This window comes from Sceloporus occidentalis, unplaced genomic scaffold, assembly GCF_023333645.1.
Source record: "Sceloporus occidentalis isolate IW3139 unplaced genomic scaffold, rSceOcc1.0.p SCAF_218, whole genome shotgun sequence".
Taxonomy (NCBI): Eukaryota; Metazoa; Chordata; class Lepidosauria; order Squamata; family Phrynosomatidae; genus Sceloporus; species Sceloporus occidentalis.
In genome coordinates, this window is record NW_028317198.1 from 1,172,001 (window position 1) to 1,186,890 (window position 14,890).

The 14,890-nt window shown below is 41.8% G+C and overlaps 1 protein-coding gene across 1 annotated transcript in view; it reads left to right on the forward strand.

Annotated features, from left to right (window-relative positions):
• LOC149277333 (uncharacterized) overlaps window positions 1-14,890 on the forward strand; it is a 191,164-nt gene that overhangs the window by 21,330 nt on the left and 154,944 nt on the right. Inside the window, exons 5-6 of the mRNA XM_089503047.1 lie at window positions 9,599-9,735; window positions 10,878-10,969. Of these exons, the coding sequence (XP_089359173.1) occupies window positions 9,599-9,735; window positions 10,878-10,969 (229 nt within the window). The remainder of the gene's footprint in view (window positions 1-9,598; window positions 9,736-10,877; window positions 10,970-14,890) is intronic.

The following is a 14,890-nucleotide window of genomic DNA, read 5'->3' on the forward strand; positions in this document are numbered from 1 at the left end:
AGAACCCAAACAGTGTTTCTCAAACTAGGTTTTACTACAAAGTTATTAGTAAATATTAATTCATGTCAACTATTTTTCATATTTAATAAAAACTATGAGAAAAAAGCCTTTATTTTCTTTTATTTACCAAACTGCCCCAGTTATGCACATCTGACCCCCAGCTTGCCACTCCGCCCCCAGATATGCCTTATACCTCCTGTATGCCAGAGATTCCACTGTGCCCCCTGATATGCCTTATACTCCTTATATGCCAGTGATATGCAACTGAGCCCCCTGACATGCCTTTTACCCCCAGATATGTCTTATGCCCCCCCGATATGCCTAATATTGATATGCCTTATACCCCCTATATGCCACTCCGCCCCCCATAAATGCCCTGCACCATCCTGAAATTCATTATACTCCCTGATTCACCACTCTGCCTCCCCCAGATATGCCACTCTGAAATTCATTATACCCCCTATACACCACTCTACCTCCCCCAGATATGCCACTCTGCCTCCCTGAAATTCATTATACCCCCATACACCACTATAACTCACCCATACACCACTCTGCCTCCTCCCCCTCCCATACACCACTCTGCCTCCTCCCCCTCCCATACACCACTCTGCCTCCTCCCCCTCCCATACACCGCTCTGCCGCCTCCTCCCCTCCCATACACCGCTCTGCCGCCTCCTCCCCCTCCCATACACCGCTCTGCCGCCTCTTCCCCCTCCCATACACCGCTCTGCCGCCTCCTCCCCCCTCCCATACACCGCTCTGCCGCCTCCTCCCCCTCCCATACACCGCTCTGCCGCCTCCTCCCCCCTCCCATACACCGCTCTGCCGCCTCCTCCCCCCTCCCATACACCGCTCTGCCGCCTCCTCCCCCCTCCCATACACCGCTCTGCCGCCTCCTCCCCCCTCCCATACACCGCTCTGCCGCCTCCTCCCCCCTCACATACACCGCTCTGCCGCCTCCTCCCCCCTCCCATACACCGCTCTGCCGCCTCCTCCCCCCTCCCATACACCGCTCTGCCGCCTCCTCCCCCCTCCCATACACCGCTCTGCCGCCTCCTCCCCCCTCCCATACACCGCTCTGCCGCCTCCTCCCCCCTCCCATACTCCGCTCTGCCTCCTCCCCCCTCCCATACTCCACTCTGCCTCCTGTCAGCAACGGAGGTTCACAAGACACCAGGGAGTCGGGTAGAGAGGCAGATACGCCTCTCTTCCGACTCCCTGGTGTTTTATGAACCTCCGTTGCTGACAGGCACTTTCGCTGGAGCTTCACAGAAGCCTCAGCATAAGTGAAGGGGAGTAATGGAGGCTGTCTGTGCACATCGTGCAGACCCCCACCAGCTGATAGAGAGGATGATCCTCTGTAGGAGACCTCGATTCTCTATCAGCCGGTGGGGGTCTGCACGATGTGCACAGACAGCCTCCGTTACTCCCCTTCACTTACGCTGGGGCTTCTACATCATGTGACACTGGCACTGCATCGTAGAAGCCCCAGCGGAAGTGGAGGGGAGAGACGGAAGTTGTCTGTGCGCATCACGCGGACACCCACCGGCTGACAGTGAGGGGAATCCAGGTCCCCTGCAGCGTTGCGGGGGATCTGGATTCTAGTGTTATAAACCGATCTCTGTTTGAGGTTGGATTATATAAGGAGAGGAGTTTTTCAGAGCATTTGACTGAAAAAACCTCTTTTTATAATCGATAAAAATCTATTCAACTAATCGATAATGAAAATCATTGTCAACGATTTTCATTATCGATTTTATCGATTTAGTTGTTTCAGCCCTAATTATTACATAACTGTAATATCTGATTCCAATATTTTTAACATTTTGTAACCTAATTGATTAATGACTCTCTAGGTCACTGATTATTCTCACCAATTGTTAGCCAGTGGCCCACTCTGGTGCAAATTATACACAAGAAATAAATAGTATACTATAAAAAACAGTAACGTGTAACGTTAGACCTGCATATTATACACAGGCGCTAATTATACCCGAGATTTTACGGTATGTAAAATATACATAAGTGTTAACAGTATTGTCACCATTACTGGGATGCTACAGAACTCAATAGTTGTTCAAAAACTTAAATGCTTTTTTTCTAGAGTCACTGACAAAATCTATGCTTTAAATGTTACCCCTATCTGCCATTGAAGCATTAATTCATTGCGTCACGTGACTTTCCGGTGCGGCTTCCATCATGGAAGCCCCAACGGAAGCGGAGGGGAGAAGTGGCTGTCTGCGCGCATCGCACAGACCCCTACCGGCGGCCAGAGAGGATCCAGGTCCCGTGCAGTGCTGCAGGGGATTTGGATTTTAGTGCGCGATGTGCGCAACCTCCAGTACTTCCCTTCTCTTCTACCTGCCCCACCAGGGGTTAATATAGCAACAGAAGAAACACGGAGCAAGTAAGCACCACTGGGTAAGGTAAGCATGGTGTATTATCTTTATTTTTATGCTTATTTGCCCTGTGTTTCTTTTGTTGATATATTAACCCATGGTGGGGCAGGTAAGAAAAATTCGGGATCTATTATGTATGTGCATTCTTCAATTTGTGTTTTTTTTATTTTTGGATTGCTGTAATATGATTTATTGTTTGTATTGTCCATATATTTATATTGTATTGTGTATTATCTATTCTTTTTTGTCTATTTATTAAAGCATATATTTTATGCCTATTTTAGCGCTATCAGGGGGGCACAGTGGCATAAAGGGGCTATGAGGCATATCAGGGGGCACAGTGGGATATTGGAGGTGTAAGGCATATCAGGGGGCATGGTGGTATATAGGGGTATAAGGCATATCGGGCACACTGGCATATAGGGGGCTATAAGGCATATCAGGGGGCAGAGTGGCATGTCGGTGGCATATAGGAGGTATAAGGCATATTGGGGGCACAGTGGCATCTCTGGTACATAGGAGGTATAAGGCATATATGGGGCAGAGTTGCAAGCTGGGAGTGAGATGTGCATAACTGGGGGGGGCAGGTTGGCAAATAAAAGAAAATATAAACAAGAGGCATTTTTCTCAGTTTTTATTAAATATGAAAAAATAGTTTACATGATTTAATATTTACTAGTAAAACTTTTTTGGTATTAAAACTTAGAGAAATAGTGTGTTTGGGTTCCTTTAAAATATAGCTTTATTATGTCAGTGTTAATGACACATCTTAATGTAAATTATACGTTTTTATTTTAAACAAAAAATTTGCATATTGTTTTTTTATATCCGATTAATCGAAAAAATAATCGGCCAACTAATCGATTGTGAAAATAATCGTTAGTTGCAGCCCTAATTAGGTAGTGGCTAAGTGACAGACAACAGAAGGTTTTTTGTCAATATAGTATATTCAGAGCAACATCTTGTTACTAGTGGGGTACCTCAGGGATCTGTACTTGGACCCATTCTTTTTAATATTTTTATTAATGATTTGTATTGCAGAAGGTCTTGAAAGTTATGTCTTTTTGCTGATGACAAAGATTTTCAAAGGTGTTGCTGTTCCTGGAGGGATGAGCCAAATGGCAAACGATTTATGTAAACTGGACAAAAATATTTGTGTGTGTGTGTGCCTCAAACTAGAATACTTTTTTTCTGTTCTTTCTGAAGCCACATACCCCAAAAGTCCAAACTGCAGTTAGTATTAACTTTATAATGCCTAATGCTGCATGTGAAACTTCTCTTTAAAAATACATTTTGGCAAATTCATGTTTTGTTCAGGCAAAGAATGAACCCGCAGGTAAGAAATGTGAGAAGAAAGAGACTGAACTAAAGAAAGAAAAGCTATCTAGTAGTGACAGACCATATTCCACTGACAAGTCAGACAAGTAAGTACTGTTTGTGTCTACAAATGTCCTGTAGCTCAATTTTTACAGTGCTGTTAATATCTTTGTATATATTTGGGTTAAATTCACTTAACATGACAAACTGAAAGAATAAAGAATGCTACCTTTGCCGCAAGTCAAAATTTTGCCCTGCCCTTTCCGGTTCATTGTTGTGAATTAAAAACGTCTCAACAGTAGATCATGTACACTCACAAAGTGGGACTGCTGTGTGCTGAAGCTCATAAAAATGGCCTGCCCTCTGTACCATTACTCACTACAGAGCTCCAAAGAACTGTGCATCAGGAGCTTAATGAAATGGACTTCCACTGCCGAGAAGCTGCAAGTCGTCTCCTAACATCCCCCCCCCCCCCCCGGAACATCTTACCTCGCACCAACCCTATCCTGTCGCACACAGGATGAAATGGAAACAGAGCTCTAGAGCTGGAGATATTCTGTAAAGTTTGGGTTCTGATTACCGATAAGCCCTTCTATAGTATATTGGGGAAAAAGGGTGGCAGAGGGGCTGAGGAAGCTGAATGGTGCATATGAGAATGCATATAGAGGGTCAGGACAGATGGTGGTCTGAAGCGAGCAGATGAGGCAGAAGGAGGCACATATGAGATGGACCCTGATGCCGATCTCTGTGTTGCTAAATGCCTCAACACAGTTTAAATGAATGAATAAATCCCTTTCTAAGTTTGTTTAATTCCATGACATGCCAGGCACGGTATTGGTAGTCATTGTCATCAAGGGGTCTATAAATAAAAGGCAGCAGCTTTCAATGTTGGATGCTTGTAGTGTTATTTTTCAATGATATAAATCGAAAAAAATGTGTGAGGAGAAATGTGTAAAAAGCAACATTATTAGCATTATTATTAGACAATGCTAAAAACTAAAGAAAGCCCTTGTCCTTAAACGTATAACTTGTGTGGATTCTGTAAATGGGGGGGGGGAGAAAATTACAGCTAAACATGAGCGCCGCAGAAATGTTAACAGCTGTTGTCATGAAGGGTACAAAAAATGAAACCAGCCATTGTCGTGAAGGGATTTAGAAACAACAAATTAAGCAGTGCTGTACACTGCAATTGGGGCTGTTAATACATACTTAACAAATATGCATTAATACATACTGACCCTATCAGGAGTTGAAAACCCTGCCTTTGAGCTGCCATCTAGCCTTATAGTACTTAATATAAAGTTCCTGGCAGGAATGGTGTACTTATGATGGCCCTGCTCATGAGCTTACAATCTAAGTGAGTAGCATGGATAATTGAAACAAAAGGAGGGAAGAAAAATTGAGTAGTAGCTCTCTTGTAGCAGTGTTTAGGGCTAAGCGGTTTCTGCATGTAAAAGAATAAATAGTTTGAAGTTAGAAAAAGGGCGGAGTTATGGCTGTAGAAGTGCGAGGGGGAAGAGATCAAGATAAAGCAATGTACTATCCCAAGGTATTTGGCTGAAAAAAAGAAACAATGTTCCCAAAATACATATTTGGTACATATACAGGAAAAGCATGCATAATACAAAATACAAATTTATTACTCTTATTTGCTTATCTGGCAAAGTCTATATGTTAATTTTGATTTTTGCAAGGGCCTTTTTTGGGGGCTTGGTTGCAGATGGTGGTCTGCAGAGGGTTTGGGATGTTTCAGGAAAGCTACAAGAGAGGAAAGAGGACAGGAAGTTAAGATGGTTAGTATACACAGTGGTATGCTAATACTTATATAATACTTGTGAATGAGGTCCAGGGGAGCAGAAGTGTGGAGTGGGTTTAACCCCTTCGTGACAAAGGCTGATTTTACTTTTTGTACCCTTCGTGACAATGGCCGTTTTAACATTTCTGCGCTGCTCGTGTTTAGTTGTAATTTTCTTCTTTCCCGTTTACTGAACCCACACACATTAGATATTGTTTTTTTCAGGACAAGAAGGGCTTTCTTTAGATGACATTGTTTTGATTGTATCATATTATTTACTATTAAAAAAAAAAGTATAAAATATGGTGAAAAATTTAGAAAAAAATGACTTTCTAACTTTTAGTTGAAAAATCTTTTACTCATCTATAAAAGGTAATGAAAAAACCTGCTAAATAGATTCTACTATTTGTCCTGAGTTTAGAAATACCCAATGTTTTTATGTTTTTTTGCTTTTTTCTACACATTATGGGGCAAAAAGTACAGGTAGCTTTTTGCTATTTCAAAGCCATTTTTTCCAAATCTGGTAATTCTTCCCCCCATGTGCTATTTCGGGTATCTTTGAAGCCGGCCAATACAATTTACCCCATCAAGTCATATATTTTTGAAAACTAGACAGCCCAGGGTATTCCAAATGCTAGTATTTTAACCCTTTCCAAGCACTAATTCTACCATCAGCCTTTGTCAAACTTTATGGTAGTCATTTTTTTGCATTTGTTTTTTCACACACATTTTACTTTAGGTATGAATAAACAGGTTCTGGTATATGTCACTATCATAAAACACCCCAATATGTGTTTAGCAACATATCCTGAGTACAGCGATACCTCACATGAATGATTTTGCCTGGCTGTTTGGGGGCAAAAGGGCCACATTTGGGGCATGCGTATTTTTCAATGTTGAACTTTGGCATTTGGAGATCCACTGCCCATGCCCTATTTGGTACATCTTTGAGCCGGGCCATTTCAGTGTGCCCAACAAAACCATATATTTTTGAAAACTAGACACCATAGGGTATTTTAAATGCTGGTATTTTAACTCTTTGCATGCACACATTTTACCACCAGCATTTTTTCAAAGTTTGCAGTAGTATTTTTGTGTGTGTGTATTTTTCCCACACACACCTACTTTATGTATGAATTTACAGCTCCTGGTATATGGCGCTGTCACACGACACCCCAATATGTGTTCAGCCACATTTGGTACGAGTGCATTTTTTTAATTGGAATTTTTGAATCCGGCCAATTCAATTTACCCCATCAAATCATACATTTTTTAAAAGTAGACACCCCATGGGCATTTAATATGCCAGTATTTTAACTCTTTCCATGCGAGAATTGTTTTAAGCTAATGTGCTAATTTTAGGACTTGCTCACAAAAATATATTTTTTATATATATTTTAAATTTTTTTTGCCTTTTTTAAAAACATTTTTTCAACTTGAAGGTTCCCCTGACATCAGAGGGAAATTATTTTGACATTTTACTGATTTTTTTTAAAAAAAATTTTTAATTTATTTTTTCTAATCACACTGTGATTAGAAAGCTGGGCTCCATTGACTTGCATGGTTGAATGCAGTACCTGTAGTCAACCTGCAAGTGGAGCCAGAGTTCTCTAGAGGGTCTGGAGACCGTCTAGCGAACCTTTTCATCTTTATTATTTTTTTTCCCGGGCCGCCGCCATCTTGCTGATGGCGAAGATCACCGGCAGCAGGTCCATCAAGAGGTAAGTGTTTGGTGTCGCTGGATGCCTCCTGATCGAGGCATTCCAGCGACACCATTTAAGTTTAGGAGGTGATCGTTGATCGCCTCCTAAACGCTTTTAAAACGGGCGTCCGCCGCCATACATTGTATGGCGGATGTTGACGCCCCGGGGAGGGGCCAGACATGGCCCCTGATTCCGATTATGGCGTTGCTGAATGCCTCAAGGTCGAGGCATTACAGCAACGCCGTTTGGGTAAAAAAATCGATCACGGATTGATTTTTTTTACCCGTTTTAACAAATGACGGTCCTGGCACGTCATTTGTCTTTAACGACATGTTTTTCCGTGACGTGCCCCGACCGGCAATTGTCATCAAGGGGTTAAACTGTAAAATGAAGCTGTAAAACTTGAGAAATATGCATGCTTCCTCAAAACAAATAAAATAAAGATTGAACCTAAGGCAAGAGTGACGGAGGTCTCTTGTGTAATCCATTTGGAGAAATTTTCTTTAGTTGACCAACTCCAGGAAAGCTATCCAGCCCCTGTAATAGATGCTGATGGTAGCCGGTTATAAGTGCATAGACAGTGAACGGGAGGATCAAAAAAAATAAAACCCTAATATGGCAGTGGGAACCATCTATTAGACTCTTACGTCACAAGCAAAATCGATAAAATTCTTGTTTCGTTTTTGAGCATTAAACTTTTTTCCTGTTTGACTCGGGCGAAATTGGGGGGGGGTGCATTTTTCTAATCCTGAAACATTCTAGGGGGTTCCCAAAGTGGGGAGGTGCCTGACTCATCTGTTTTTAAAGAGATCCACACTATGGATCAGCAACAGCAGCACTTTACGAGTAGATACACGCATCCAGCAGCATGCTATGGGACTCGGTTTCTCCAAAAATATAGCAGCAGCAGCAGCAGTAGTAGCAGCAGGGGGTCCTCAAGATTTTAAGCTTGCGAGCAGGGCTCTCTCCACCTAATGTATCGGTTTGTCTTACTCTGTCAATTTTCGTCTTGTCATACCCCTTGACTATATGTATTTTATAAAGCGCTGCGTAAATTGTTAGCGCTATATAAATAAAAGATAATGATAATAGTGAGAGTAGGCACATATCCAGCCCCACAGTAATGGACAATGAATTTCCCCCAAAATTAGAAAAATGTTTATGCCTCTGAGTAAGGAAGAAAATTGAGTTGCAGTGCAGGACACAGGCTTAAAGACTGAATCTCCCTTGCATATTGAAAGAAACAACTAGAATTGATCCTCCAGTGTAAAGGGCATTAGGGCACAGAACAAGCACTGTAACAGTCACATCCCGCCACAAGACTGACCCCCCTCATATTAGAGAAAATAAGAATTGATCCCCCAGAGTCCTTACTCTGGGGGATCAATAATAATTAGTAATTATTAGTAAATACTGGTGCCAAAACTAGGCATTATAATGCCTAGTTTTGGCACCAGTATTTACTAATGAGATATAATGTATGATAGAAAGATAATACAAAAATAACTTGTCCACAAATTAGATGCTTGGCTGGTAGAGTAAATGGGCAACTCTCTACAACTACTCAGGAACAAGTTCTAAATTTCAAGCAACTAAAAGACAATCACATTGTGCGTAAACCCAGTAGAATGCCTGGTGTTGACGCTAATATTTATCAATGAAAAATACTATATGATAAATACAAAACATTTTGTGTTGTCCACACAGAGTTGCGGCTGGTAGCATAAATGGGCATCTGTCTTAACCAACTGTTGTAGTTGTGGCCTGATTCTAACTTTTAATTATTTAATTAAGGTAATCAGGAAACCTTAATAACAAAATTTTAATCTATATATACACTCTGTATCTTGTTATACAAATGGTATATAAAATTAGGTATTCCAGTCGATTATATGGTAAGAAATACTTAAATTGTTAATAGTTCATACAAATCTGAATGCACAAGTCCTATTATCTGTGCAGAGGGAGACGTGTCCTCTGCCAAATTCAAATGATCAAAGTTTTTCTGCTGTGACAAGGCCAGTCTGGTGATACGACAATAACGTAAACTGATTCCGGGAAGGTCGAACATACAAAGATCTTCAAAGAATGCCAGGCCATTGTCAAGAAACACCAGTTTGTGGAAACATGTGAAATAGAATCCCCAACCCTGTTCTGGACTGAGAGCAGAGAGCTTCCTGTTAAACACCCACATCTGCATCTTTCAGAACCATGCAGATTGTATACTGTAGGATAAATATTTTTAAAAATGTTAAATTTATATAGTTTGAATTAGATTACGGAAAATATAATTGCTTCAAATGCAGACATGTGTGCAGCTGTTTGCATATCATGGTACAAATGTAATCACAACAAAAAGGGCTGCTGACAATTCATTTTAGGTCATCACCAGCCAAAGAGGAGGAAGTATTTGGAAAAGATTATATCAAAACCGAGGGGGACAAAGATACAGAAAAAGAAAAGGATAAAGAAGGACATAAGTCTGCAACTTCTGATCGTTCAAGAACTAGCAAATCAGGTGAGTTTGTTACATAGATAAATCTAACTAGCTAAAATATGTATTTTTCAGTTGCTGTGATATCTAAAATAGCAGATATTTATCGGAATGAAATTATCCCATACCCAACTCTGATACAACATTTCAATATACCTATCTTTAAATATTTGAGAGCGAAAAACTGTATAAAGAACCATCTTATCGAGAAAATCCAGTAACATGGGAAACATGCCAGAGAATAATAGAGACTGAAAACAGCACATATAGGTCAGATTAATAAATATAGACTCGTAAATAAGATATTCCCCTCCTTAATATCATGAACTGTTGGGCTGAAATTCCAGACTCCACCAAGATTATTTGTTTTATATGTGTTTTTATTTCTCGATACGCCTTATATGATATTAGAAATAACATACTATATCATGTTTGAAGCATTGGAAATAATCTATCTGCTCATAACTACCGTATTTGCTCGATTATAAGAAGACCCCCCAAAATCTGAATGCGTCCATCGCGCATACACCCTCCGACTGTCAGAGAGAATTCTGATCTCCGACAGCTGGGGAAGGTCTGCGCGATGGACGCAGACAACCCCCGCTGCTAACTGCACCTCCTTCCGGCTGCAGCGGATGTTGTCTACGCGAATCGTGTAGACGTCTACACTCTACCCCGGCTACACACCAGGGACTCAGAAGCACCGGTAAGTGGGGGGCATAAGACAGGCGGATCCAGGTCCCCTGCAGCGCTGCGGGGGATCTGGATCTTAGTCTCATAGTCAGACCTATTTGAGGTCTGACTATAAGATGACCCCGATTATAAGACAAGGGGTAACCTTGTCTTATAATCGAGCAAATACGTTATATATAGACTTCAACAATGGAATTAGATATACTTTATACTTACCGTGTCCCTCATTGGTTGCTTGAAGCTTATTTTTCCTTCCGAGCTTTTGTAGAGGGTGCCATTGTTACAATTCATAATTAAAAAACAAAGGGAAGGGGGGGGCATAGGTTACCTGCAATATTTTACCTAAGCAGTGCAGGAAAGAGGGGAGGGGGGTGTTGGTGTTTTTGGTGCTGAAAGAATGGCCTTGTCCAAAAGACATAGCTGCCGCTCTTTTTGAAATATTTCTATTTTGACTAGTTTTTTGTTTTTTTTAGGTAGTAGAGGCACTGAACGGACTGTTGTGATGGATAAATCAAAAGGAGAACCAGTAATAAGTGTCAAAACTACATCTGATTTAAACGAAAGAGTAAGAACAAACCAGGTTGTGATGATAGAACTAAAAATGTTTTGATGGCAGATATAAACTATATAGCCCATTTTTTCTGTTGTAAAAATATTGAATCATATTTGCTAACAGATGAAATTTTGGAATGGCAAGCTTTCGGGAGCTTTACTCCATTTCTCAAGTCTAAAATAATTCTCAATTTTGGATCTTCTATTCAGGATAGCCTATCCCATGCACTTTGAAATTCACTTCTCCTGCTGTTTTTGAAGGCTGTTTTCTTTCATCCCCACAGTAAAGTTAAACTTAAAATTTCATCTAAGCCTCTGACTTTGAGTATTAACTCTTGTTCAAAGTTTGATATTGTTTTAACTATTTCTCACATTCCTACTCTTTTCTATCCCCCATGCTTTACATATTCATATTGATTAAGATGGTTAAATCTCATGAACTATGATGAGACACCTGTTCAAAACCCAGATCTTTTCCCTTACATCCGGTTATGCAGACTGAAGGCACACTTTGCTCCTAGAAGAACTTCGCTTGCATTAGGGTTACATTGTAAACCTTTACTCATGGCTGCTAGTTTCAAGGGGAAACGTATCTCGATAGCTTAAGTATATTAGACTTGCGTATTTACCCTGTGATGCCTGGCTGCTAGATCCATGGGGCTTTCTACAGTGGTTTGGATAAATACTTGGTCATTGGATTTGGCTTTTAAACATAGTCTTTGTTCCAATCAATATAAGAGGGCAGCTTATTTGGGTCTCATTTAGACCAATTAATTGAAAGATTATTGGGTGGAAAAAAGATCTTGCCTCAAGAGAAGAAAAGGTGGCATTCTAACCTTTTTCGCTCCTCTGATAGATACAAGAATGATGAAAACTCTTCACGTTAATTCAGGGCTAGGCCCTCTCAGTCCTCTTCCAGTAGCCAAGACAATTATGACTCAGGGTTTCCTGTAGGAGGAGGTTTTATTTCTAACATTAGCAGTCCCTCACTACAAAAGACAAATATGTCCTTTGTGTCAATGGATTTTTAAAAATTTGTCTGCCCACCAGTCTGCTATCATATGCAAGCTTCTGAGACTAGAAAGGATGAGGGTGATATAACCAGTATACGTTGAGTATTCCTTATCTGAAAATCCCTTATCTGAAAATTAGGGCTGCAACAACTAATCGATAATGAAAATCTTTGCCAACGAATTTCAGTATCGATTAGTTGAATCTATTTTATAGATTATAAAATGAGGGTTTTATAATCTGAAACAGCAGTTTCTACCTCGCAGTCTCTCCCTCCAGTCACTCTGAAAATTGGCCCCGCCCCTTTCCTTATAGCATCCACACTGCTCAGCAATTTATCGGACAGTAAGTATAAAATTAATATTTGAGCTGCAAAAAGTTAGTGGAGGTGGGGGGTAATTTAGGGGCAGTTATGGTTAATGGGGTCGTTAGGGTTAATTTAGGGGCAGTTATGTTAATGGGGTCGTTAGGGTTAATTTAGGGGCAGTTATGGTTATGGTCAGGGTTAATTTAATGCTGAGGACTGAGAGTTAACTTAAGGTGCAGTTAGAGGTAAAGGGGTTCAAACTAGGGCTGAAACAACGAATCGATAATAATCGATAACGGAAATCGTTGTCGACGATTTCCGTTATCGATTAATCGAGTGATCGATTCGTTGTTGGCTCCTTTTACTTACCTCCGCGAGCGTTCCCCGCTTCCGCTACACGCTCTGCACTCTCCGACTTCTTTTAGTTGCGTGACGGATGTGACGCGTTCCGGAGGTAAGTATTCTTCATGTCTGTGCGAATCGCTCTGTGCGAGTGGCTCCATTCGCACAGAGCGATTCGCTCTGTGCGAGTGGCTCCATTCGCACAGAGCGATTCGCTCTGTGCGAGTGGCTCCGTTCGCACAGAGCGGTTCACTCTGTGCGAGTGGCTCCGTTCGCACAGAGCGGTTCACTCTGTGCGAGTGGCTCCGTTCGCACAGAGCGGTTCGCTCTGTGCGAGTGGCTCCGTTCGCACAGAGCGGTTCGCTCTGTGCGAGTGGCTCCGTTCGCACAGAGCGATTCGCGGGGGTGGGGTTTCAGGGGATGCAGGGCAGAGTGGGGGTGGGGGGGCAGGCCAGGGTAGGAGACTGAGTGCAGGGCAGAGTGGGGGTGGGGATGCAGGGCAGGGTGTGAGTGTGGGGGCAGGGCAGAGTGGGGGTGGGGATGCAGGGCAGGGTGTGAGTGTGGGGGCAGGGCAGGAGACTGGGTGCAGGGCAGAGTGGGGGTGGGGGTGCAGGGCAGAGTGGGAGACTGGGTGCAGGGCAGAGTGGGGGTGTGGATGCAGGGTGTGAGTGGGGGTGCACGGCAGAGTGGGTGCAGGGTGTGAGTGTGGGGGCAGGGTGTGAGTGTGGGGGCAGTGCAGAATGTGGGGGCAGGGCTGGGTGCAGGGCAGAGTTGGAGCCGGGTGCAAAGTGCCAGGGCTGGGTGCAAAGTGCCAGGACTGGGTGCAAAGTTCTGGGTGCAAAGTGCCAGGGCTGGGGCAAAGTGCTGGGTGCAAAGTGCCAGGGCTGGGTGCAAAGTGCCGGGTGCAAAGTGCCAGGGGTGGGGCAAAGTGCTGGGTGCAAAGTGCCAGGGCTGGGGTAAAGTTTCTTGAACAGTAATAGTCCACCTCTTTTCAGAATGTTTGGGGTTATTTTGTTTCATAAATATTGTGTTTGGGTTTTTGTACTTTGAAAATATTGTTTTTTTATTACATCATAACAAAATAAGAATGTTAATGTAAATTTTAAGTTGTTTTTTAGCATCCAGTTCATTAAATTATTTTAAATAAACAAAAAAATTTGCATATTGTTTTTTTTTATCCGATTAATCGATTAATCGAAAAAATAATCGGCCAACTAATCGATTATTAAAATAATCGTTAGTTGCAGCCCTAGTTCAAACTAAGGGGAATCTAAATCCTGGTGGCAGTGAAGATTAATTCTGTATTGTATTGTCCAGTGTGCTCTGAACGAGTCTGTGAAGACACTATGGCATGTCTGGGCGGTATAAGTAGGGCTGCAACTAACGATTATTTTAATAATAGATTAGTTGGCAGATAATTTTTTCGATTAATCAGATAAAAAAATGCAGATTTTTCTTTTATTTAAAATAATGTAATGAACAAACTGGGTGTTAAAAAAAACCAAAAAAAAAAAACCAGCAGAATAAAAATATTTCATTTACACTTTCATCTCTTTATCACAATGGCATTTCTCTATTCACCTTATTTTACTGACATAATAAAAGCTACAAGAACCCAAACAGTGTTTCTCAAGCAAGGTTTTAATAGTTATTAGTAAATATTCATATGTTAACTATTTTTCAGATTTAATAAAAACTATGAGAAAAAAGCCTTGTTTATATTTTCTTTTATATGCCAAACTGCCCCAGTTATGCACATCTGCCCCCATATATTCCTTATACCTCCTATATGCCAGAGATTCCACTGTGCCCCCTGATATGTGTTATACTCATATGCCAGTGATATGCAACGGAGCCCCCTGATATACCTTATACCCCCAGATATGACTTATGCCCCCCTGATATGCCTAATATCAATATGCCCTTTTTTTTTTTACATTTTGCTGGAACTGGATAGTTATTTTTTTTTAAGATTTCTTTTTCAACTTTATTTTTTTTACAGGGCGGCCGCCATCTTGCGGATGGCGAAGATTACTTGCAGTGGCAGCTGTGACTGCTCTCCGGAGCGGTCACAGCCCATCTTGTTTGGTGTCGCTGAATGCCTCCTGATCGAGGCATTCCAGCGACACCATTTAAGTTTAGGAGGTGATCGTTGATCGCCTCCTAAACTCTTTTAAAACAGGCGTCCACCGCCATACAATGTATGACGGATGTTGACGCCCCGGGGAGGGGCCAGACATGGCCCCTGATGCCGATCTCGGCGTTATTGAATGC